Genomic DNA, 27,621 nt, shown 5'->3' with positions numbered 1-27,621 from the left:
CCTTTTTTAAAGCGGGGGTATAATAAAACAAATGAAATCTTTGTACTTTTAATTTATGAATTCATGTAACTGGAACACAACTATCTTAATGTTTTATGATACATTGTTTTCTGAAAATTCTCAAATGAGATAATAATGTTACATAAATAAGGTTTATTGTAGGTCTACTGAGAGGAATTTTCAATGAAATATTGAACTTCCTAAGGAATCTCATTAAATAATTTTTGAATGCTTCAACAAAATTCTGATGAATAAATTTTACTAATGAATGTCTCTTAACATACTCAGTTTTATTCTACATTCCTTCAGATCTTGACCCTCTTCTTCAGATATGGAAAATGGTGCAAACAGGTTTTAAATGTGTAGTACATTTAATGCTATAAAATTTTTCATAAATTAGTGTTGATTTCAAATAGGCCATTCAAAATCTGTTTGGCTTGCTTAAGCAATGAATAATATATTTTCTGTTTGACACACCAAGTTGTGATTAGAAAAATACTGAGAGGACTTATGTAATTTTTGAAAGAAAATATTTTTATTAAGATAATACATGTATGACTAGTCATTTCATTCATTTGAAAATTCCTCGGCAATATACAGAAACAAAATAGTAAATGACTTAAAAAGGATTCAATTACACTTTTACCTTCTAAAGTATCTTTTAAAAATAAAAGATACATTAGAGCTTGGCACACTAACATTTCTCTGCACTTATAACATTTAACAGAAAATGCATAGCATTAACAATAAAACTTGTTCAATCATAAACAAGGCCTAAGCAGCCAACTATTTAAAAAATGGTTTACATCTTCTGTACAACCCAGTTTCTTTACCTAATATAGGGTATGGTAATGATTGAAATTGGAATGAACCATTTGGTCAGCCATCTAATAAAACCGGCTTTTCAGTAAATTTTAAGGCTTCTGACCAAACTATTGAACAAAATTATTAAAACTTGTAACAATTCCGTAAGCAATAGTTATAAAACAATACTTTGATTTCCGATTGAGTTACCGCAAATTAAGCACCAACAAGCAAAAATGTAACAAGTATTAAAAACAAAACAATGGAAATAACTTTTGACTAAAATTAATATCATTGTTTTACAAATAGTATCTACCAAGAGGCTCTCTTCATTCTATCATGTAAAAAGAAGATGTAGTATGATTGCCACTGAGACAACTCTCCACAAGAGACCAAATGACACAGAAATTAATAACTGTAGGTCACTGTATGGCCTTCAACAATAAGCAAAGCCCATACAGCATAGTCAGCTATAAAAGGCTGAAATGACAAATGTTTAACAATTCAAGCAAGAGAACTAAAAGCCTAATTTGAAGAAATTATCATACTATTTGAGACTGTTTAATTAGTTTTTGTTGGGCACTAATTTTCATTGATTTTGTAAGATAGGTGAACCATGAATTTTCAACAAATTTTTTTTTCTTTCTTGTATACAGAATTTGACAAATCGACGAAATCAAGTATCTATGAAAAGAGATTTTTTCCTCAACTTATAAAAATGGATGAATACACAGATCCTGTTATGAACCGGAGACAACAACCCAACCAAAGAGCAAAATACAGCCCACGGCCACTAATGGGCAAGAAAATTCTGCACATGCGGACAGGCTTCATTTGACTCCTTAACAATAATGAATATAGTTTATGTTAATTCTTGTACTGAAATTTCTTTATATAAACTAAACATATACCTATCTGATAACAAAATTAAGTCTCATGAAGCCATTCAATGGAACAATGCGCTTTAATATCATGATTGTAACAATATTTATGAGTGAATTAATGAGTTAACTGAACACATTTCTATCATCTCACATTCAAAATATTACTTAAACAAAGCAGTTACTAAATACCACTTTTAAGTACTGGATAATAACAATAATGTATTCTACAAATTCTATGAAGAAAAAACTACAAATATTACTGTTAGGTCTAATATTCATAATTTTTGCTTTCTTCAAAAGTTTTTTTTTTATCAATGTCCACTTAAAGATAAGTTGACACCCGTCTTGCACATTTTCAAAACAAAGCAGGTGAAACATGTCAACAAGGTTAATAAAATTGCAGACTCTCTGAATTGCTGTTGTCTATTTTAATAATTATCAAAATAAGTCAAAGTTTGCAAAGAAGCTTTAAAGAATAAGTTAATAATAGATACTTCATTCAACTCTTTTTTCTATTAATCCAATACATGTTTGCTGAATAATATATACTTCTTTTATAAAATGCTTGTTCCGATGGGCAATATCTTTTCAAGAACTTGTGTCACGAATTTTGGAATAAATGAAAGATATTTTCTTTTGTAAAAACCATTCATGGTTCTTTTTCAAATTACAAAAAAATATTAAAAAAATCTTTAAAATTAATAGGATGTTGAGTTTATATTTCTGTAAAGGTGACTTGAGGAATCATAAAATCACGTCACAATTTAGGGACCTTCTGAAAATTCATTAATTTTATCATGGATTTAGAAATAAACTACCTTTTTTTCGTGATATCTTAATGGATGGTACTGCCAAAGTCTGCATAGAAGCCTGTAGAAAGTTTATAGTTCGTTGAACTTATTAATTTGCTTATACTCATTAAATCTTCAAAAATTGATACCTAATGAGAACGACTAATGTAATTCATGGCTTTACCGTTAGATTCATTCTTTAAACATGCAAAACAAACAAGCAGTAAATTTATCACAGTTGAACAAAGGTTTAAATTATAATTTAACTTTGTATTAAAAAAAAATAACAAAAAACAGCATAGTTGTGGTAACTATAAATAGCCAATTTATCACAGATAAAATATATTAAGAAAACAGCAATATAAAAATTTAAGATGGTTTTAAAAAAACTATGTTTTATAAAGAAATCACTAAAATTATTTTAACAATATCAAATGTCAGTAAATAACATTTGTAACAAATTAAGCAGTCAGCTCTCTAAATCTCAGACTCAGCAATATACTGTGGATTCATTATTATTCCTTGAGGGGGGTGGGGTGTAGGAGGAGTCCTGATCCCGAAATCCCTGGCTTAAAAACACAAAATCTTGAAATCCCGGGCTTAAAAAACGTGAGGTCCCGAAATTTAAATAAATTTAAATCCAGACATCCCGAAATTCGAAAATAGAATTCCCAGATTTCGAAAGGGTCAATCCGGAAATCCCGAGCTTAAAAACACCCTTTCCCGGAGTTCCGATAAAGGTCCTATCCCCCCTCTTTGTTGGTAAAAATTTTCATGGATATTGTTGTACAGGTAAACAACGTATTTAAATGTTCGAATAACAAATTTTCTATAAGGTTGTATGGAGACTTTTACAAAACCATGAACTTAAATATTCTCAAAATGGTATGAAAATTGGTACCCACGAAAATAAATGTATCCACAGTATATGTAGAGGAATGGCATTTTTATTTCTGATACTGACTTTATTAGCTATATATCAAGTGAGCCCACTAGGGTGATCTGATATATGAGATGCTGAAGTCAGTAACAGTATCAAAACATGCCATTATGCTTTTTATTGACAATAAATGCCTGGACAATATAATTTTTTTGGTTGATAATATAAAACAGTTAGTAAAGTTATTGTTTTAGCATATAAGACATTATGATAGTTTCCAATATTTTTGAGTATCATGTAATGTCCTTTATATAAAAAGTATAAGGATGTTAATCAAAGGGGAATAATCAAATTGTGGATAATTTGAGATAACAGGAATTTTGAGATATCAGAAGTAAATATAATGCAAATCTATCATTTGGGAGTGAACAGAGATTTTGAGATACAGAGAGTTGACTGTACTTACTATGTAAACATAAGTTACTCCAAGAAAGGCATTTTGAAATCACTAACATAACATGAAATTCAACTTTCTAAGAAAGGACTTTATGAAATGATTAACTACTTTTATCAGTGGGACATGTTGACATTCACTCAGGCTGCCTTCCTGGGTAGAATTTATGCTTAAATGGAAATAGTAGTGAAAATCAAACTGATTTCTTTATTCATATAGTTTTATTAGCAGAATTCACGAGTAATTACTGTAGATTCAAATATGTTCAAGGATACCATTTTTTTTGGATTGAAAAAAAGTTGTTGTATAGTGGATATTTGATTTAATGGTTTTTTCAAAGTCTGCATACAAGGTTTCAGAAAATCTTCGATAGGCAATAAAATTCGTAGTTTACCTATACCCTCAAAATTGGATACCACTAATGATAATGAATCTACAGAATTTTTATTGATTTGTTGGGTATCCATTAGTTCTATGAATATTCATTAAGTATGGTAATCATTACATTAGTTGTATGAATATTCATTAAGTGTCTGGATTGAATATTTACAAACTAAGTTATTGTCTATCATTCCATATATATATCTTCTGTTGGATGCGTAAATGCCATATATTCCTGGTAAAATCTCTTGAAAGCTTGTCTAAAAAATAAAGAATAAATAATTAGAACAAATTACTTTGATGTCATATCAGCATTTTATCGTCAGCCATTTATCGTCCGACGGGGACGATAAATGGCTGACCCATGTTAAGATAGAGCCATATCTCTTGTACGTTAAAGACACCGTTGTAAATTTTGAAAAAAACTAAGGGTTCATTAACATAATAAGTGAAAACAAATGTAGGTAGATTCATTGTTTATGCATAAAATGTAGACTTTTCATACATCAAAACATTTCCTTAAAGATTAAAATCAGGGTTGGGTTTGGTTGGGCATACACTCTCTATCCCCTGGGCTGAATCTGTCATTGTTAATTATATGACATGAATAAAACATTTTCATGTAAAGTTATTTCTAAATACATCAAATACAGATACATTTCACGTCTTCATTTAACCTAAAGTTCACATTTCTTTCATAAAAAATAAATCCTGTTTCCTTTTTACATTAATCTAGAATGTTTGTTCATTTTTCAAGTCAAGCTTAATAAAAAATTATAGGTAACTGTAACAAACTAATGACCGAATTTATTATTTTTTTTAATTCTGTTTCCTTTTTTTTCCCCTAACTATAAAAAGATATAATGTTAAAAAATGTACATACCCTAATGCATCATTGACTTGACGAGTTGATTTTTCGCCAAGAAATACATGGCATGCAAATCTATACAACTTTGGATGTTTTGTTATGAAAGCAAAATACCTGAAACAAAAATTGATTTTTACCAATTTGTATAGAAATATTTGTGTTTTTTTTAGCAACATAAGTATAACAGTGTGTCGCAAAGTAAAACAAGAATGTGTCCATAATACACGGATGCCCCATTCACACTATGATTTTCTATGTTCAGTGGACCGTAAAAAATTGGGGAAAAACTCTAATTTGGCATTAAAATTAGAAAGATCATATCATAGGGAACATGTGTACTAAGTTTGAAGTCGATTGGACTTCAACTTCATCAAAAACTACCTTGACCAAAAACTTTAACCTGAAGCGGGACAGACGGACGGATGAATGAACGGATGGACGAACGAACGGACGCACAGACCAGAAAACATAATGCCCCTCTACTATCGTAGGTGGGGCATAAAAATTGATTTTTACTAATTTGTATAGAAATATTTGTGTTTTATTTTAGCAACATAAGTATAACAGTGTGTAGCAAAGTAAAACAAGAATGTGTCCATAGTACACGTCAGGGCTCAAGCTACTCCAGAATTTCAGGGAGAAGTGACTTCTCTTTTTGAGAATGGTAGGGAGAAGTGGGGAGACATCAGGGAGAAGTGGGGAGAAGTGGTTCACTTTGCTATATTATCGTGTCGCGTTCTAGGTTTATGTTCCTTATGTATAATATGCAGTATTTAATGTAATCTGTATATTGCATGTGCTATTCTAAGTAACTGTGCATTTTTAATCTCTGTTTGATGTTTTAGGGCTCTTGTGATGATCCAGACTCAAGTTTAGGAGTGAAAAAAGCCAATACAAGACATATTTTTGTTGCAGATTATAGCATAATAAACAAATACAATATCATTCAGATTTCAATTTTATTGAGTAGTCACTAGTCAATTCATTACATATATACATTAACAACATGCATAAAGACATAAATATAATAAATAACAACAGAATAATGAAAAGAAAACAAGATATATATGCACTATTTCAATGTTCACTGCACTATAAAATGTCACAAAATGATTGAACTTTAAAAACAAACTACTATAGGCACTATTTACTGTAATAACATCCAACTTATAGATATCATATTTTAACATCACTTTCTTTATAAACCTACATTAGACAAGGCATACAAGCAACATAGCAATTAATGATTTCATATATTTTTCAATACACAGATATGTACATTTATCATTAAAATCATCAAAAAACCAGTTTACTGTCTGTAAACTTTTCTAGCTTTCATACCCTTCCACTCATTGAGAGCTTCATCAAAGTCAAAATTGTAAATGTGAGGTCCATTCTCAGAAATCATCATGAGATCATTCAAAACCATGTTAGACATGGAGGTTCTTAATCTACTCAGAATCCTATTCTGAGTAGAAAATCCCCTCTCACAAGGCACACTAGAAATTGGTATTAAAATAGCCAATTCTAGGAGCTTGACAAGGTTTGGAAGGATCTCATGATAATTTCTGAAAACTGATTCCACACATGAAGACAAGTTTGAATTGCTGAAGTTCCCAATAACTAACCTCTTATACTGCCTGTACTCTGACACACACTCTACTCTCTCTATACCAAGACGTTCTTCAAATTTGTCAAGGATGAAGGTTAGTTCATCCATGCCAAATTTGAACAAAGTCTGGCTACCCTCTCTCTCTGCCTTAACAATACAAGCAGGTACAAACAAAGAAAACTTACTGAGCATATCACTCTCACTAAACCTATCTTCTAGATTACCCACAATGCCATCTACATACTCTGACAATACTCTCTTAACCATGCCCTTCTGCTGTGTGTAATACCTCAACTCTACCTCGCTTACCTGCTCCTCACTATCAGTCTTTTATCATGTGGATAATGAACACTTGTGTGCTGCACAATGAACCCCTATAAGTGTTGGCACATGTTCCCTTAACCTTACTACAACACCTGTTTTTTTACCGGTCATCACTGATGCCCCATCGGTACTGATACCATAGAGTTTGTTTATGTCTAAGCCATTTGATTTGAGATCGGTCAGAACTAAGTTGGTTATCATCTCAGCATTGGCGGTGCCTGAGGATATCTGTATGTTTGACAGAAAGCATGTCTCTTTGACGTGGTTGTGAATATATTCTACAAAAGTTATCAACCGTTTTTTGTTGGCGAGATCTGTTGATTCATCTATAGATATGGAAAATCCGGCAGAATTGTTGATGTCGAAAATCTTGTTTTTCTTAACAATACTTGACAATACAGACTGAAATTCAGTGATACTTTGATGACTCGTGTATGCTACAGTGTCAAGAGGAACTTCTTGGGTTGTATTTAACAATTCTAAGAGTGGCTTAAATTGAGCTTTTGATTGTTCTTGCTTGGCAAGGTGATATGCAGCTTTTAGATACAATTTAACAACTTTATCATCTTTAGACATTTGCTTTACCACTATATCCTTAATACCTGTGTCTGTATTGATACTAGTGTTCTTCTGTCTGGTGATAGCCATTAGGTGGTCACCAGCTGAAAATTAAAAGATCGTTTTTATTTTCGGTTGAATGTAAAGATAATTTTATATTCATGTAATACAACTTATTTAATTTTTTATTCAAATAATGTTCTACTCTTTATTCTCTATTTGTTCATTCACTATCGTATATTATGTGAACCCCATCAAGACCCTCCTAATACAACTTCATGTAACATCCTAAATCACTATCGATTATTACCTTTAACCGATAGCTATCTATACAACATAGGTAAATATTGTAGACCGCCTGTCGTGTGTGTATAATAAAAGTGTCAAATCGACACGAGTCGGTAATTAATAGGTAGACCTGATCGGACTTTAAGCGACAACAGAAAATGATATTAAATCAAATTTAGATTAATTTTTCATGAGCCATTTCCAAAAGATACATCGATCAATCTTATCTCTACCCCGATTGATTATGCAAATGAACCTATATTTTGGCAAATTCATTAGATTACAATAAAATATTAAAAGAAATATCGTGTTTCCTAACATCTTTCAGCACGAATTTACGTTTACCCTTAATACTTAAACACATATTTCCTAAAAAAAATATTTATCCACGATTACAAATGTGAATCGTTACATTTTTTTACTTCTATTCATTGACGATCAACGAAAAATATTTTCTATTATCTTAGGGATATAAATTAAGTAGTAGCGAATCGTTACATTTTTTTACTTCTATTCATTGGCGATCAACGAAAAATATTTTCTATTTTCTTCAGGAAATAAATTAATTGTCAATTAATGATACAATTATAAAGAAGCATTTCATAATATAAGTCTTAAAGGCGTACTTTTATGTACTGGTTAAATAAATCAAGAGCATAAGATGTCTGCAAGTAACTATAAAATATAAATATAAACGACTTACATTTTGCATGTCTAGAATGGTTTGTAGTTTTCTGAGGCTTGTCATGTCCTATGGAATATTTATTACTGAATTTAGCATCCCGACACAAAACACAATGCCACATATTGAAAGTATCCTTGACGTACCAGTCATAAGAGTTCTGAGACATAGTTTTACAAAACTTTTTCTGTGGAGGAGTATTTTCCAAATCACTAGTAGCAGCTTTCCGTTTTAACGGAGCTGGCGATTTTAGCCACGATTGGAGAGACATTTTTAAGAATGATTAACCATTTTTCAGTGTTGCTGAATTTATCAACTTCGAAGCTTGGGTATAAACAAAAAGAAACAAATATCCCGACATTATTAGACGAACTCAATTTCCATTGTCCCAGGCGCGATACAAGCTGTGAAATTCCTGATACATTAAATACCTTTAATCAAGAAAAATCAACTTTTTGTCACAACAAGTTATCTAATTAATTTTAACTTGTTTCTGATCATTAGTCCTGATCACTTTGTAATTAAAATAGATTGAAGCCCTTGTAAGTAATCATTAGGAAATTAAATGACTATGTCGGCATTTTCTTCATTCTATCTTTTTCTTAATCAATAAGATACAAGAAATAATTTGAAAATATGTTATTTGCAACGATAAAAATATTAAAAATGAAAAAAGATCGCATCTCGGGATACGGATACACATTCACTTTCCGACACGTTTTTTAGTTTAGTATCAAACACACACTTGTTATTCCCCTTTGATAAACAATGTCGACATTGTTTTGGTGCTAACGAGTATGTTTTCTGTTTAGTCGATACAGAAGCACAAACAGTTCAGGGAATTTAACAAATAATTATTAATAATTCACGGATTTCAATGAAAATATTTACCGATTTACTGCAAAAAATCGGCGGGCGACTGAAGGCGACTTGCACAAATTTGAAAGCGACTTGACTTCGCTTTTGAGGGTCGAGCAAAGCGAAGTGACGGACGGGAAGGCGACTTCTTCATCCAAGTCGCCCGGTAGCGTGAGCCCTGACACGGATGCCCCTTTCACACTATCATTTTCTATGTTCAGTGGACCGTGAAAAATTGGGGAAAATCCCTAATTTGGCTTTAAAATTAGTTAGATCATATCATAAGGAACATGTGTTCTAAGTTTCAAGTTGATTGGACTTCAACTTCATCAAAAACTACCTCGACCAAAACCTTTAACCTGAAGTGTGACAGACATACGGACGGATGCACAGACTAGAAAACATAATGCCCATAAATTGAGCATAAAAATCTATCAACAACAGCATGGGCATCAACAGACAGCTTGTTTACTAATGTTAAACTCTAAAAACAGTGTAATGAGACATCATACAAGTGGAGGAATTAAAAGTGGTCACAGAGATGAAACAATTTGCAAGTCTGAATTTACACATTAATCTTAAATTGTAAATCTGATTTTTAACATTTTTGTAAAAACAGAGATACTGGAGATTGATATATATATATATATATAGTCTTATTTTTAAATTGCTTTCATCCATGAATTGGCTAAATGAAAAACAAAACTATTATGGATATTGCACTGGTGAATTGGTGAGTTATCTCCAATTATAAAGATCAAATTGTTGAGTTATCTCCCATTAAAAGATCAAATTATTGAGTTATCTCCTATTTAAAAAGATAAAATTATTGAGTTATCTCCCATTAAAACAATAAAATTATTGAGTTATTTCCCATTATTGAGATCAAATGAACTCATATGAGTTATTTTCCATTATACAGACATGAACTTTTATTTTTCTTCAAATCTGTGTCCTTGTATCTTGAACCGAAATTTGAATATGATATTTAAAAACATTAAAAAACATTTTTAAATGTCTGATACTTAGGGGTGAATTATTGAGTTATTTCCCATTATGAAGATCAAATGGTTGATGTTTGTTGATGTGGCCATGAGTGTTCCTCCTTTTTTTATATAGATTAAACCATTGGTTTTCCTGTTTGAATGGTTTTACACTTTTCATTATTTGGGGCCCTTTATAGCTTACTGTTCCACTTGAGCCAAGGCTCCTTGTTGAAGACCTTACTTTGACCTATAATGGTTTACTTTTACATAGGGAAATTGTTTTTGGGAATTTTTCATCAAGGAGCCACAGAGAAGGTTTAACGGGCTTCCGTGAGTCAGAAATTGTGACTTGGATGGAGAGTTGTATTATTGGCACTCACACCACATCTTTTTATATCTATTTTCGTTTTTTACAAAATCCTTGACCTTGTATCTGGGACAAAAAGAATAAAATAATGTTTGAAATTTTTTAAATCATTTTCCAATCCCATGTACTTAGGTAGTGAGATACTTTATGAAAACCCTCAAGTTTGGACAAAACAGGAGATAATAAATAACATTATACCTCAGTTATCATTTTCTATATAAAATAAGTACACAATAGTTTTACTATTTTTTCTAATTGCAAGCATTGAACTATTGGACTGGTCAATAGTTTCCAACTATTGGACCTTGATGAAACTTTTTGACCACAAGCGTCATTATATTTCGCGGAATTATCAATGCAGCTACAGGATTGGAGGATTTTGAAAATACGGCAGGAGTATCAAAGTCGGGTTTTACCTGTTGTATCAAGGGTTGAGGTCAGTGCAAGACATAGCCTTAGCATTTCAGAATATTTATGAAGTAACATGTAAACGTTACGGTTGGGTTTCTGCTTTATATATTACAATAGTTGATTTATCTGTTGTCTTTTTTGATATAATAAAACACTTACTGACTAGATATTTGTGGAATAGTAAGTTTATTGTCCCCTTGGATACAACTATTGCCCTCGTCTACGCCTCAGGACAATAAACTTACTATTCCACTCATACCCAGAATGCAATAGAGTTCACTTTTATATATTCCAACTTACTTGTCTTTCCTAGGATGACAACCACAGTAGGTTATATTCTTTAATGCAAAGAAATGAGTAAAATCTGTGTCTTCGTGCTGAAAATATAGTAATAATTAAATATGAAAATAATAATAAAACTTATATATATATCAAAATTAATGCTGTTGACACTGTAAAAATTATTAGATAATTTTTATTTTTTTTGTAGTTTCATCAGTAAGTAAGTAGACTATTTATTAAAGTGACTTACAGTAGTGTGTCAATTAACATAGTTTAACATGATGTATACATATACACCCAACCCAATGGGTCTATAAGTCATCAGAGTGACTATCATTGCTACAAAGTGGAAATAATTAAACTAAAAATATATGAAGGTTGGAAGACTTTGAAACAGAGAGTCCAAAGCTTTTGATTGACAGTTAAAAAATGATAAACACTGGCATAGTATATATTTTTTTTTTTATGAAAACAGTTAGGGACGACAACAAAAGATCAATGTAAGATAAAAAACTTAATTCAAATAGTTTGGGGGTGGGGGGTTGAACTGTTGCAAAATTTGGTTATCCGACATTGATTTTTACATATATCCATATGGGTCAATCAATTTTTCCCAAATTAAGTTAATAAGGGGGTAGGGGGGTCAGTGAAAAAACTATTTGAATTATGTTTTTTATCCTTCATTGAACTTTTGATGTCGTCCCTTACTCACCCCAGTTTTACTTTTGTCTAACATTCTGATTCCATACTGACTTATTTCTACTGTACATAATGGTGGAGGTACTAAACATTTCTGTGACCTTCTCGATAATGCAACCTGTTAAAATAAAAGACAAATCTGTCAAACCAACCTTTAGGATAACAATGTGTAACCCAATACTTTTCAGTGAATTAAATTCTTGTATGATTTTTAATTTTAGTTTCTTGTGTAAAATTTGGAGTTTAAAATGACGTCCAATATCACTGTACAAGTATACATATTTTTAGGGGCCAGCTGAAGGACACCTAAGGGTGCAGGAATTCTCGCTACATTGAAGACCCATTTGTGGCCTTCGACTGTTGTCTGCTCTATGGTTGGGTTGTTGTCGCTTTGACACATTCCACATTTACTTTCTCAATTTTATCTCTTTTTTGCATACATGGAGCAAAAGTGACTTTGGTGCAATCAATTTTTGCTTACTTTGTTAATGTATTCTAATGAGAGATTTATTGATACATGTAGTTGGTTGCTAAACGTCCAGTTGCAAATATTCCATACATATTCAGGACCATCTGATATAAGAAGATCAAAGCTTGTGGCATACTGTCAACAATTCATATTGGACTTTTCAACTTCTCTTGAAAGTCATGAGAATAGTTACTAGTAAAACTTAGGTGCTATACAGTATTTTCCATGGAACTATTTCAATAAATCGTTGTCAAAGCCTATCCCAGCACCAGGCATGGGGTAATCGTAATCAGTAATCGTAATCAGCTGTAATCGATTACATTTTGCAGTGTAATCCTATGTAATCATGCCATTTCTGATTACAAGTAATCATAATGTAATCGATTACCTGGCAAAAAAACATGTGTAATCATGATTACAGTTAGATTACTTTAAGATTACATTCATATGATTACTTGCTGATTACAAATCTTGTATATATATAACAATAGTTTTGATAGACAAAATGAAGATAAGAAAATGTAAAGCTTGAATGAAAAATCATGAAACTAGTATTCACAATGATGGGACCTTGTTTAATGTGATAAATTGTATCATCTATATAACAAATTTGTATTACCATGTGTTTTATTTCGTTAACAGTTTACTAAATGAAATAGTTACTAACAAAATTTAGGTGCTATACAGTATTTTCCATGGAACTATTTCAATAAATCGTTGTCAAAGCATATCCCAGCACCCCAACTCCATACATCATAAGGTGTTTCGAACATCTATTTAGACCAATTAGAATTAACTAATTGACCATGGCCATGTCCATCGTCAGGAGCCCAAGCCATTGCATAGTGACACTTATTATAAAAATACTGTTTATTGAAATAAAAAAAGATTTGACAACGATTTATTGAAAAATTTAGGTGCTATACAGTATTTTTTATGGAACTCAAGCAGCTCATAATTTATCTGTCACTTCTTATGACAAATTACAAAATAATTTATTCATCAATTACCAAAAAAGTGCAGAAAGTTACTGGATTGACACTTAATCCAAATGCATAATACAGGCAATTTGTGTTTGAAAGTAAGGAACTTGAATACAGGAGGGATTATGCGGAGCTTCAGCAAATATTTCAATAGTACAAACCTTATTAATTGCCTGACATAAAACTTCATCTCCTTTGTGACTATTAACTTCTACTGACCCTAGAAATCTTAACTGGAATCTCCAACTTCCATCTTCATCCTCTGTAAATATCAAGAAAATAATCTAAAAGCCACATATTTGCTACTGTCCTGTTAGGATCCTCCACTTTCTTACTCTTGTATGGTTTTTTTTTAAATTTTGGTTTCAATTAAATGTTTCAGAGGTTAGTATGACATCCTTTTTTGCTGAACTAGTATACATTTTTGTGTAGGGGGCAGCTGAAGCCTGCCTCCGGGTGCATGATTTTCTGACAGTGTTGAAGACCTGCTGTTGGCCTTAGGCTGTTTTCTGCTCTTTGGTCGGAGTGTTGTCTCTTTGACAAATTCCTAGTTTCCATTCTAAATTTCGTATATTATTTGTAACTTTGTATAATAGTAGTTATCGCTATTTTGTGCATTTTTCCTTTGATCTTTTTTTGTGATAATTTTTCATATCATGCTACTCGCTTGAGATGGAAAATTATCTCTAGAAACTAAGGAAGCACGTGGCGTTGCTAATGAAATTGACATGAAATTGACAACTTTGTCATAGGTAAAATAGCGATAAACAGATTATCATTGGTCATGTCAACTCAATGGCATTTCTCGCTTTCGCTGTCCCGGCTCAAGCGAGAAAATCAATCTCGTTGAGATGATCAACGATAATCTATAAGTATCTCTTATATATAACTATCATTGGAACATGACTAATAAAAACCTGGTACATGGCAGTGAGAGGAACTTAAGATAATAGCTTATCAAACCTATTTATAGCCAGGTTTGACTGTATTATATAAGTAGCTAGTAGACATGAATATGTATAGGATCTAAAAAAAGTTCACCTCACTGTACTTAGTTTTTCAAAATCACATACACAGAAAGAGACAATAGTTGAAATAACCAGCCAGTGACTGGATTGCACTGTACAATCTATAACCTCCCTGAAAATTTAATGACCTTGAAGAAATTGTCCCTGGTTTTTGGTGGTGTCCTGTTGCTTCGTCTTTAGTTTTCTATGTTGTGTTTCCTGTTCCTGTTGCTGGTATTTTTTTATTTTTTTCATCAGGGTGTTGCAAGTTTATTTTGGACTTGTGAATTTAAAGATCACGTAGGTATCTTTAACATCTCTTTAATATTTTAGAAAATATAAGTCATTAGATGTAATACATAATATATATCTAACAGCTAAATCAATGGATATTGTCTTTTATGTCGATTGAATGAACTATCAAACAGTTGAGCCGTAATGTAGTGGTTAGGGCAATGGATTGCTACCACAAAGGTTCCAAGTTCGAAACCCTTGTAGATTTTTAAAAAGAGCAGGCTAATGCCGCTACATGGCAGCACTCAAACCCGCAAAGTGAAAAGGGATAAATATAAGTTGCAATAACTTGTTTCCCAATACACTAGAAATAAATATGTTTAAACTAAACAGTTCAGTAGCAAATAAAGTGCATTTAGTGCCTTAAATTACCTGTTTCTTCTTCCAAGAACTGTAAATCTGTTGCATACATTGATGGAAATATCCCTTGTTGTCCTGATCGTAAATTGACACCTTAAAATCAAATAACATTTCTTTTTTAATATTTGTGGGTAAGACTTTTTTACTTTCTAAATATTTTGATATATCAGAAATGACTCAATATCTAACTTTAAATATTTATAAATATTTTAATTTTTTGCAGCAATTAAGTTTTGGACTAGTGGTAACATACAAAAAAAAAAGGTTTTCCATTTTACAGTTTCAAACAAGATGTTTATAATTGTCATTTAAATGTTTAACCCTGCGCATTTTTATTTCTACAATCATTTTTTATAAGAAAATTAGACTATCAAAATGTTTTATTAATTGCCTGAAAAAAAAATCTCAGATACCTTTCAAATCCTCTACGACTGTTTGGGAATGAAATGACACTAAAATCGTTTTCTGCCCATATATTAACAATATTAAAGTACAAACCTTCACACCAAAGGTCGTCACTAGTTTTTGTTACATGGAGGGGATCTCCTATTTCTATTTCCACTTCGTCTTTATGTCTTGGTATAAATCTGTGCATTCCTCGGTGGGTTACTTCCAAATCTAAATAATTAACACCAGGGTAACTAGACGATGACCTTCTCCGTGAACCTGAAGTTCAGATCAAGAGGTTATTATAGATAACTACTGTAAATTCAGAAATTATTGCGTGCATTTATTATTGTGATTTCGTCATTTTAGATTTTTAAATGCGATTTTAATTTTTACGATTTTGAGAAAAATCCTGTTTAATTCATATAAAATATTTTAAAATGCGAGTTTAAATTATTGCGTTTACAACTTTGTCGCATTTTTCGCAATAATAAAAACCTCGCAATAATTTCTGAATTTACAGTATTTAACATTTAATCCAAATCAGCCTTAGTATCATTCCTCCTTATCTCCACGATTAAACCTGAGAACTTTAGTTTGAGGTCTGATATGGATCAAGGACTGATACCATTGACAATAAGATAAATATAATATGTTGAATTCTGTGAATTTTATCAATTTAAATCATAAACTGTCATTCAAAGTGCTTGTGTGCAGTGAAAGGTAAGGATAGCATTAATTTTGCAAATGGAGCTAGATTCCTAGAATTTATGTCTGTCATATTTTCTTTTCTTAAATTTGTTTTGTTCTAAATTAGGTCATCAGGTTTTTTCATTCAAATAGTTTGACAATTTTTCCATATCAGGGTCTCATGTAATCAACTATACCGATTGAATTTTCTGATTGTTGAAAGCCATACAGCAATCAACAATTGCTGATCTCCCCATATTTGAACTTAACTCTTGTGGATTAGTTTTTTATTGGAAATCATACCACATTTCCTTATCTTTATATAGATAGGATGTACAGAATTTTGTGCTCCTTCAGAAGAGTAGGAATCTACCTTTGAATTAAATCACTTTACAGAATCATAATAAGCTCTGAATACATGAACCTCCTCATTATAGGTTTTTATATTATTATTGTGATTACTTGACCGTTTTATTGTGATTTTTTTTTTTTTTATTACGAGACCAAATATTTCATGATTATTTGTTTGTTTTATAATTTAGGACTGTATTATTTGATTTTCTTGTTTAAAAAAAAATAAAAAAATATGTGATTATAAAGGCAAAAATTTGTGATTATGTGATTACTTGGACACCCCCAATGAGGGGACTCATAAAAGAAGAATGAACATACCATCTGAATCTCTTCCGTCTCTTCCCGACGCTGAGGCTACGGATAAATGTTTTTTCTCTACAGAGGAATCCTCTTCCAAATATATATTATTAGAATTTAGAAATGGTTTTGTGTTCTTTGAAACGCTATTTGTAAAGTGTGAACATTTCAACTCTTCTAAATATTTTCGACTAAATTTTGGATATATTTTATCATTAGCAGATGATTGTTTTGTTATGGTAGGTTCACTAGGTAAAAACACATCGTCCTCTTCTGCAGATTCAGTTTTAAGTAGAGCTTCTTGCAGTTCGTCAGCTAGACATTTCTCATTTGTAACTGTTGACTTGGCTTCTTCTACTGGTAATTCAGCTGAAATGAAAATCAATTTGAATCAAAATACTTAAGACCGTGATTGATTTTTATAAACATTTTAAAATCAAGTCTAATTCTAACCAAAAAACTAAATTCATTATTGTGAAACCAATTTTTTATTTTTATTGCTTTAAATTACTGTGCAAAGCTATCAGTTTTATTCGATATTTCCTATTTAATTATTATTTGACAAATATTGATTCTGATAATTTGCCTTATGATGAGTTTAAGGTTCTATTGGCTACACAAAGATATAGAATAAGAAAGTCTTATATCTAAATACTTGTCCCAAACAGAAGAAGATCGATTGATTGTTGCTGTTTTAAAGCCACTTTTAAGCAACATTTTTTGGCAATTTGTGGTGGTCAGTTTTTATGGGTTGAGGAAGCCCAAGTGCCTTGAGAAAACCACTGACCTTTGAAAGGAAAACTGACAATCCAAGTCAATTATGATTGGAGTCGAGTGCACCAACCTGAGTGTTGACTGGCTAGTGATTACAGTAGTATAATTTATTATACTGCACTCGTTCGATTTGAGCAGTCAAAATATGTTGACCGTATATTTTTATGTCATATATATATTTATATATATACAGTCACTGACCAGATAGCACTTTTCCTCATGAATATTTAAATAGAAATTGCCAAATTAATTATTCATACGACATCTTCAACCTGTTCTTCATTCCAATGTTTGAGCAACTCAAACTTGTTTCTTTTGCACTTTATAAAAAAAACATATTTCACTTGTTCATATTTTTGGTTTGCTAACTATAAATCATGCTTATTGTTGATATTTTAATCCATTCTCTAACAAATTCGTTCACCATCGATTGCAGCTTTCAACAGGTAATGCATGTACATTTCATTATGTTGACAACTTGTATATTTCTCCACCTGCATGATATAAGGCCCTTTTATATAATGGGGAAGTTTCCCAATATCTAAATCAAATAATAACATTACCACATTAAACACCAATTGAAAATGTTTTCTTTTTTAGATTGCAGTATAAAGACAATAACAGTGCATTGACTTGACATATCAACGATATAACAACTCGCATCTCCCCGTTTCTAAGCCTCATCCTTATATCGTTGATATGTCAAGTCAATGCAATATTATTGTCTATCTATAACTACATAGACCACTTGGCCCCCAAGAGAAGAAGATATTAAATATCTAAGATAAGGAATAAAAGAACAGTATGGGTATTCAAGTACTGATGAACAATGTTGTTTTAACTTTTGATACTGTGAATCTCTCTATAACTTTTAAGAAAGGTTAAAAAAAAACTTGTATCAAGATGAATCAAACCAAAATTAAAAAAAAATTGTACTTAAAGTGGTACCCAACACTTTCACTAAAATTAATTTGGCTCGTTTAATTTTCATAAAATTTTGTCAAAGTATTTACTTTGACCCTTTTACAAAAATATAAAAATTTCAAAAATTTTGAACCAACTGTTTTGTCAGAAAAATTACACTGGTTATATAGCAGTTTGACAAACACCAATTTTGATCATTGAGAAGCTTAATATTCCCTTTACAACACAACGTAATTAAAACGTTAAGCTGACTTTACAGAGTTATCTCCCTGTAGTGTTAGGTACCACCTTAAATCAAGATAAATTTGTGACAGAAGTACTTATAAAAAGATTCTTCTAATTGAAATACCTTTAAAGCAAAACATTTGCAATTATACTGTTATAGTTAATTCAATTCCATTTTCAAAGATCATCATCATCATCATCATCCTCATCATTTCATATCATCATGACATGAAAGAAACTAGATTCTCACATGACATTGTATTGATTACTTGATTACTTTGTTTTATTTGTAAGGAAATCTCCTTATTTTCAAATACATATATGAAAGCAAGACTTGTTCTACGTCTGGCCATAATGACTTCAACATACAAATCAAATAACCAATAGTTGAAAATGGCCTTGCCAAGAGCATAGATGCAGAAACCTCCTTATTCTTAAATACATTGTAAACAAGACTTGTTCTACAGGCCATACTGATTGCACCATTCAATTCAAATAATCAATAAATAGTTGAAAATGGCCTTGCCAAGAGCCTACCTAGATGCAAACCACTTTTTCTCTTATGCCAAGAAGAATCCTAATTGATGTTTTCATAGCTTCCGATTGAATAAAATTCAAATCTAGACTAATAAAATTGATCGCTTTAGACCATATGATATTTGTATTTTTGTCTGAATAACTACAACATTTTTTTGGTAAGTATCTCAGAAGGAACTTTTCTATTAAATGTAATTCAGTCAGTCAAGAATTTTTCAGAGTTTTTTTTTACGATGAATTCATTTATTTTCTTAAGTACTAAATTCCAGGGATCAACTAGAGATTGTATTTTTATGTATATTTGATTTTATGGTTTTTAAAAAGTCTGCATAAAATACCATACAAAAATTGCAGTAAGTTGAACATATGAATTTGTACCGAAAAAGCCATGAAAATTGCTTTCCCCTTAACAATAATTGTTCCAGAGTATATATTTCTATTATATTCTAATGTTATACTGTATAACTCATTTGAGCCTTTACCAGTTTGTCTGTCTACACTAATAATTTGGAATCCCCTTTTTTAGAATCAATGCATTTGAATGGAGACATATTGTTGAACCCCCTCTTAAAAAAATGTCTGAATCCGACCCTGATCAGGACCATTGTATCATTTTAAGTATAAGGAATTTTCTGTCAAATATTTGTTTAAATCTTCTTGGGGCTTCAAAACTAGAAAATCTAGCCAAACAGAAAGTCATATTTCTGGTTGTAAAATCCATATTCATTATTAAATTGGAAGCACAGTGAGTTACAAATTTTATTCATAGATATAGGAAGATGTGGTATGAGTGCAGATGAGACAACTCTCCATCCAAGTCAAAATTTATAAAAGTAAACCATTATAGGTCAAGGTTTGGTCTTCAACACTGAGCCTTGGCTCACACCAAACAGCAAGCTATAAATGGCCACCAAAAAATACTAGTGTAAAACCATTCAAACAGAAAAACCAACGGTCTATTCTATATAAAAAACGAGAAAAGGAGAAACACTTATGAACAACATCAACAAACGACAACTACTGAACATCAGATTCCTAAATTAGGACAGGTGCAAACAATTGCAGCGGGATTAAAAGTTGTAATGGTACTAAACCTTCTCTCTTATCTGAAACAAAAGTGTAACATCACAACATCTATGATCTACCAGAAATTGGCTTACTTGTAAAGCAGAAGTTTAAAACTTTATAAAGGATAGTCTGAGTACACAGTTATTTCGTAGTGCATTTCTTTTAGACAATAAATGGAAATAAAAAAAATCCCACCTGCGCTTTCTCAATAATATTTTTACAGTGTGTTGTACTACTTTTGGGACAAATTATATCAAAATTATAGAAAACTTCATCGGCTCTAACTCAAAATATGGACAATTATATGTAAAGGGGGTCTTGCAGAAATCTTTTGACAGCTTCCGAAATGCTAATTTTTAACCTTTTTCAACTGGACCAAATCACTACTTTACATTAAAATTTATGAATCAAACTTTTTCACAGTGTAATTTTATTCCCCTTCTTGCTTTTTAAGGCATAAAACATAAAGAAATAAATTTGGAAGGGGTGTACAAAAAATTGACAAGTAACACACTGTCCACACTAGGGACTATATTCGTGGACAACGAAAATCAAGGGACGATAACTGTGTACTCGGACCAGATGATCAATTAATAAGATTGACTAAAATCAAATGTTTTCAATTGCATAATCCACATTATACATGTACTAGCACAAAACATTGTTATTGCGTAACAGTTTTCTGAATCAATGATATCAATTTACTCATTATGATTGATAAAATCATAAAAACAATATCAAATATGAATTATATCTGATTAATGAAAACTCATTTTTCTACTTGTTATAACCTTATAATGGCTTTATATTCAGAAATTAATGTCAATAACGTGTGATAGAAATGGAAACGGTGAACAATATTAATAATTGACTAGAGGTGTAATGAAACACTGATGGTATTGATCCTGTCCTATATAATTGACACTAGGATATTGACTTTTAAAAATGGAATTAGGTAAACAAAGAAATGGAATAAGGTAAACAAATCCTAGTGACTATATTCACGTCAGAATATTATTATATTTTACTCTGATGTTTTGATATAAGTGTTCTACAAAGTTACATGGGATATTACTTTGGATTTATTAATATTCTTTAAATTCCGATCTTTGTGGATTTCGTGGGAACAGGCAAACCATGAATTTAAATGTTCCACGATTTACAAATTTTCTACAAGGATGTATTCAAATCCATGAAGGTGTAATACCCCCAAATCATGGTACGTCACATCCGCTTGCATACAAAAATAGGTTGAAAAAAATATTCCCTTGAATATGACATTTGTAGGTAATTAATCCTACATTCTATTGCAGTAAAACATTTCTGGGTCATAAACATATATCTTGATTCTTGGGTATTTTAAAGCACCATTACTATTTTTTATTTGGGGTTTCTATAGAATATTTTGTAAACTTGAGGTTACATGGTTACTAAAGATTGTACACAGGTTAAATAAGTGGGAGATTTGATTGGTTAACTTCCAGTGATTTTTTTTATATGCAATGAAATGTTATGTGAATTTTTTTTCTATAGTACTGGACAGGATAAAACTTTACTCATGCCAAATATTTCTTAATTGGAAACAAAGATAAATTCTGCACATTTTTTTGAAAAATGTAAATTTAACAAGGACTAATAGGGGAAAATCAATGGTGGTATTACACCTAGAAATCAATTATCCATGAAGAAAAATGCAAATTTTTCTCAATTGAAGAAAAAATTGGTATCCATGAGAATAAATGAATCCACTGTACATTATAAATATAAACCTTTTTGGCCCTTTTTGGTTGGTTTGAAATAATGGGTTGCTATCTCAGTGACATTTAACCTTTGTATAAATTATCAAACATATGTACTGCTTCAATGAAACATAAACAACTTTGCTAGCCTAAATGAGACTATAAAAATACGGGAAAATGACTAAAATGGGAATAATATCAGATCTGTAGCACACCAATACAGCAAATATCAATAAAATGAAATAATTATCACTAGAAGGTTTTTACCATTAGCTTGTCTAGGAATCTCTGGGAGTTTTCTTGGCCTTTTGGGAATTTTAAAACCATTTGAACTTTGGCATCTTCTATTGTTTGGTAAAGACTTGTGGATTGTTTTGTCTATAGATTTGTCTAAATCCTGAAATAAAGATGAAAACTTAAACATTAATTATAGTAGAAAATCAAACATTTTTTTTTCTTCAAAAATCATCCAATTTGTTTTTTGAAAGTAATCCAATTTTCGATGTTTTTCAATGTAAATACTTTATCAATTGTACATGGTTAGATCTGGCAATGTAATAACAGACATTCTATTTATCATTAGGAGAATAATGACTCACAAAGCACTCACGATCTGTTAAATTTTCAAATTATGACAGAAATAATTGATTCAGAAATCAGATACACAATCTACATCTGAAAACATTTTCTTAATTGAACATCCCAAAATAACAACTGTTAACATTCAGGTCAAATGTAAATTGTATTATATTGACTGCAATTAGTTAATATTCAAGTAATCTTTCAATGGGTGATTCTTTTATTGACATATTTATCAAATGGGATCAAATCAATGATATATTTCTAAAAAAACAGGGGAAAAAAATATGTCTGATTTATATAATAACAATGTACCTTATAAGGCAAAAAAACTGAGTCAGAGATTGAAAATATCACTGTTTCATTCTTTAAACATGTTAAAAGAAAATAAGTAGCCTTTTTTTGCTGCATTGACTAGCCATTGGTGGCCTTCAGCTATTATCTGCTCTTTGGTCCAGTTGTTGTCTCTTTGACATATTCCTCATTTTTATTATAAATAAAATATTTGTACATTTATCTTGCCATCAGCTATAGTGCAAATAATAGGTAAGTTCATACCTGCCAACCCCCCAACACCCTTTTGATTGAAAAGGAAAGTATCAAACAACAAACCTTTAATAGGATATAACCATATTTAAAGAAATAAACTCTTGTATGTGTTTTGTAGATGAGTAAATAAACAGGTCATAAATTTCTCTTGAAAATGTTGTTCACGCAAAATCTCCCACACAGCTGTCAAAGCTTAGGGGGAGATCTCTCTCTTTGAAGGTTTCAGAGGTTGGCAGGTATGGGTAAGTTGTAAATTTAGAAATTATTGCCAGGTTCTTATGAATAATGCGACTAGGTAAGTATGATATCGGAATAATACAAATTTACATTTATTGTATATCAATATTTTGATTAAGAATCCCTGAATATGTAGATTTGTGTCTGATTTTAAGTAAAACAACCTTTTTTTTGCACCTGTCCTAAGGCAGAAATCTGATGTACAGAAGTTGTCGTTTGTTTATGTAATTTATACATGTTTCTCGTCTCTCGTTTTTTTATATAGAGTAAAATGTTGGTTTTCCCGTTTGAATGGTTTTACCTTAGTAATTTTGGGGCCCTTAATTTATAACTTGTTGTTCGGTGTGAACCAAGGCTCTGTGTTGAAGGCCGTACATTGACCTATAATGGTTTACTTTTATAAATTATGACTTGGATGGAGAGTTGTCTCATTGGCACTCATACCACATCTTCCTATATCTATGTAACAATTTTTTAACTTATTGTCAGTATACAAATACAGTTTGTTTTAATGAGAGGGAATAGTAACGTTTATATTTTTCTGTTTGCATCAAATTTTTTTTTAATGCCTTTTTCATACTCCAAGGTTTATTCAGGTCTATTTATATAAAAATCAAAGATCAATAGAGAGTTGAATGTACATGTAATAGTGTCACAATTAAATTGCTGTATAAAAACAATGTGATTGCTATGAAACAGGAGAAACAGTCTAAGTTTCTAAAGCTTGTATAAATATATTTCATTTTTACCGATCTAACTATGTTGACCATGAATAACTTTATGTAGTTTTGTGTCTGATTTTAAAGTAATACAAAATTACTGTTGTACAAGTGAGAGGTTTAGCGCTATTAAACCAGTTTCAATCCACCATTTTCTACATTTGAAAATGCCTGTACCAAGTCAGGAATATGACAGTTGTTGTCCATTTGTTTTTGATGTGTTATATCATTTGATTTTGCCATGTGATTCGGAACTTTCCATTTTGAATTTTCCTGGGAGTTCAATATTTTTGTGATTTTACTTTTTAACATACCTCAGAAGTTAAAGAACCTGTTCTTGCATCAGATTTATTTTCTTGGCATTCTAGATACTGTGAATTTATAACATTATTTAATTTTTCTAGAGCTTTCTGTTGGGAAACCAGTATGTCTTCTTTATGCTGGTACCCTAATTTATCCTCTGTTCTTTCGATGTGATTTTTAGGTCTACATCTGTCCACAGTTTTTTGTTTTGTTTGTGACAAACATGAGAGTATATACTGTTCTTTTGCTGAGTAATCACTTCCACCATCATCTTCGTATCCATTATCAGGACTTATGTCATGAACAAGTCTAAAAAAAAGATGCACTATTAGGGCAGATGTCATGAACAAGTATGAAAAAAGATACATTATCATGCCTAATGTTATGAGCATATCTGAAAAAAAAAGAATGAAATATCAAAGCTGATGTTAAGAACAAGTCTTTAAAAAGAATAAATTATTAAGGCTCATATCATGAACAAGTTTGAAAACCAAAGAACGTGTCAGGGCAGATATTATGAACAAGTCTGAAAAAAAGAATGAATAAGTCTAATGTCATGAACAAGTCTGAAAAAAGATATAAAAACAGGGCTGAGGAGAAAAGGAAGTTGAATTCTCTTTTTCATTGTGATAATACAAAAATTTATATTGACTTAACAGCATGATTTTATAATATGGCAAGTCACTTGGTAAGATGTATTTAAAACGTCTAGATATTATTCAACAAACTTCTTAAGAGGGCGCTGGATTGTTATGAATAACAAAAAGATACTGTACACAATATATTTATTTATTTTCACTTATTTTCGTCATTTTTTAAAATTGAGAATTGAAATGGGGAATGTGTCAAAGAGACAACAACCGGACTAAAGAGCAGAAAGCATGCTTTCATTTTTGTCAATTTTCGATTTAGAATACAGCTGGATTTTTGCAGATAGATTGCTAGGCCCCTGAGGTTAGTGTGTGAACAAGTGTTGTTCAAAAGGAAACTTAGGGCTGATGTCATGAACAAGTCTTTAAAAAGAAGAAGGAATTTGCAAGTCCCGTAACTCTGGCCTTTGTTAGTCTTGTTTTTTTTCAACTTTTGGTTCATTAATATGTTTCAGAGTTAAGATTGATCTCCATTTTCTCTGAACTTGTACATATTTTTGATGAGGTTCCTCTGGGTGTGTGATTTTCTCACTGTGTTTTAGACCCGTTCTGAGTCTTGGGCTGTTTTATGCTCTTTGGTTGGGATATTGTCTATTTAACACTCTCCTGTTTCCATTCTCAAGTTTATCTAAATCAGTAAGATATACCAGCAGGAAGGAGCTTTGTATAAAAGCTAAATATTTTCAAATATAAAAATAAGAAGATCTAGTATGAATGCCAATGAGACATTTCTCCACAAGAGACCAAATGACATAGAAATTAACAACTGTAGGTCACTGTTCAACCTTCAACAATAAACAATGCCAAAATCACATAGTCAGATATAAAAGGCTGGAAATGTTTGAACTGTTAAACAGTTCAAACAAGAAAATTAACAGCCTAATTTATGTACAATATAAAGAACGCAAAACAAATAACTGTTTTACAACCAATGAATTACAGGCTATGAACTTGGCTAAAAGATTGTTTATGAAATATTTAGCTTCAGCTATGCTAGGCTATATGGTTTGGAGTAAAATGCATAGACCAGGACTGACATATCCTCCCCCTTTTTTCTATAATTTTCATATTTAACCAACCATAAGTAAAAGAAACCCTCCCAGACATTATGATCTGACATTTAACTGCTAGTCCTGGAAGAATTAATTATAAATGCTATACATATATATATACATAATATTGTGAACCCAAATTTCAACATATGTACATGTAAATATATGTAAATATTATGAAATGTTTATTTCATGTATAAATATGAACAATATGCAATCCTAATGGCAGACAATACACAATAAACATTAAAACATAAACAACAACATCAAAATACCTGAATGTCAAGTCTGAATTAAGAGGTCTATGTAATCTTAACATAATTCCAAAATTAGACCATTAAAATGTTCAATGTTAAAATAGTGTTATCCTTATTCCATTATTAAGTGTCATATGATCTTTTCCTTGCATGAATTAAATTTGTATGTGGGCTGATGCCATCACTGACGTCTACATTAGACAATATATTACAGAGACTGAATCAATAACCCTTTACCATATTCCTACTGGCTGACTTCTCTAATTATGATAATTAGCAGAGAAAAATCAATATCCTGTGATGTCAAAAGGAAAATTCCAATTGTTTTATTAAATCAGACTATTTACTGTTCATTTAATGATTTATTTGATTATAATAACCTTAACAGGCCATCCTTTGTTAATTTATTGACGGATTCAGTGGAATATTTGTACAAGAAAATCTGAATTAGCAAAATCTGACAACATTTTTTTTATTTGAACATCTTAAAGGAGATTTTTACAACACAAATTACAAAGAGAAATTTTCATGTTTTAAAATTTCGTCAGTTTTCATTGAATCCAAAATTTTGTTGGAATAAAAATTTATCAATATCATGTTATTGTGAGTTATCTCCCCTTTTCTATTTTAAAAAAAAGCACCTAGAGGTGTACATTTAGACACAGATTTGCAATTTATTGGTTACACTGTTTATTTATATAACAAAGACATAGTTATTCATTGCATTATCAAATGTTTTAACAAATACCAAATATTTGTACTTTGTCTTTTAGAATTAATTTTTCAACTGAGCCATTTAAGGGGAGGTAACTGATTTTAGTACAAAATTTATACTGGACATATAGACATTTTCATTTTTTACTTGTAGCAAGAAAACAAATATGGTGACACTATTTTTTCTTTTTATTTTCTTAAAATATATTATAAAACCTATCTTCTCATATTTTATTTCAAAATCCTGTCTCATAGATTTCTTTTTATTCACAAAAATGTGTTTTTTCATGAACAATCTTAGCAAATTTTTGCAATTCAGAACGA

The 27,621-nt window shown here is 30.9% G+C and overlaps 2 protein-coding genes across 3 annotated transcripts; both read right to left on the bottom strand.

The window, feature by feature from the left end:
• Positions 1-32: 32 nt before the first annotated feature.
• Positions 33-26,803, bottom strand: LOC139492183 (C-Jun-amino-terminal kinase-interacting protein 1-like). 2 transcript variants are annotated; one of them, XM_071280361.1, is made up of 11 exons: positions 26,602-26,803; positions 24,636-24,933; positions 22,505-22,634; positions 16,992-17,339; positions 15,741-15,908; positions 15,255-15,335; positions 13,743-13,843; positions 12,143-12,247; positions 11,449-11,525; positions 5,078-5,176; positions 33-4,454 (listed from the first exon to the last, which is right to left on the bottom strand). In XM_071280361.1, exons 1-11 carry the CDS (start codon positions 26,643-26,645, stop codon positions 4,382-4,384), a joined length of 1,524 nt encoding a protein of 507 aa, XP_071136462.1. In that variant the 5' UTR covers positions 26,646-26,803; the 3' UTR covers positions 33-4,381. The 2 variants fall into 2 exon arrangements, with proteins under 2 accessions (XP_071136462.1, XP_071136463.1); XM_071280362.1 differs by having other exon boundaries at positions 2,781-4,454; positions 15,741-15,860; positions 26,602-26,802.
• LOC139492116 (zinc finger protein 862-like) lies at positions 7,008-9,526 on the bottom strand. Its single transcript, XM_071280256.1, has 2 exons — positions 8,548-9,526; positions 7,008-7,660 (listed from the first exon to the last, which is right to left on the bottom strand). The coding sequence occupies exons 1-2, from the start codon at positions 8,795-8,797 to the stop codon at positions 7,008-7,010; spliced, it is 903 nt and encodes a 300-aa protein (XP_071136357.1). The 5' UTR covers positions 8,798-9,526.
• Positions 26,804-27,621: the final 818 nt, after the last annotated feature.

The sequence above is a fragment of the Mytilus edulis genome, chromosome 10 (assembly GCF_963676685.1).
Source record: "Mytilus edulis chromosome 10, xbMytEdul2.2, whole genome shotgun sequence".
Taxonomy (NCBI): Eukaryota; Metazoa; Mollusca; class Bivalvia; order Mytilida; family Mytilidae; genus Mytilus; species Mytilus edulis.
Note: the sequence above shows the minus strand (reverse complement) of the source record. Positions and strands in the feature narration are given on the sequence as shown.

Bases quoted from the DNA above. Each gene is read 5' to 3' on its own strand.
- LOC139492116 (XM_071280256.1), bottom strand. From the start codon at position 8,797: ATGTCTCTCCAATCGTGGCTAAAATCGCCAGCTCCGTTAAAACGGAAA. The intron at 7,661-8,547 runs GTAAGTCGTTTA...TTTAATTTTCAG, and splicing joins CCATTCTAGACATGCAAAAT to CTGGTGACCACCTAATGGCT.
- LOC139492183 (XM_071280361.1), bottom strand. From the start codon at position 26,645: ATGTTAAGATTACATAGACCTCTTAATTCAGACTTGACATTCAG. The intron at 15,336-15,740 runs GTTTGTACTTTA...TTTGATTTTAAG, and splicing joins TGACGACCTTTGGTGTGAAG to GTGTCAATTTACGATCAGGA. The intron at 13,844-15,254 runs GTAATTTAAGGC...TGATATTTACAG, and splicing joins GTTCTTGGAAGAAGAAACAG to AGGATGAAGATGGAAGTTGG.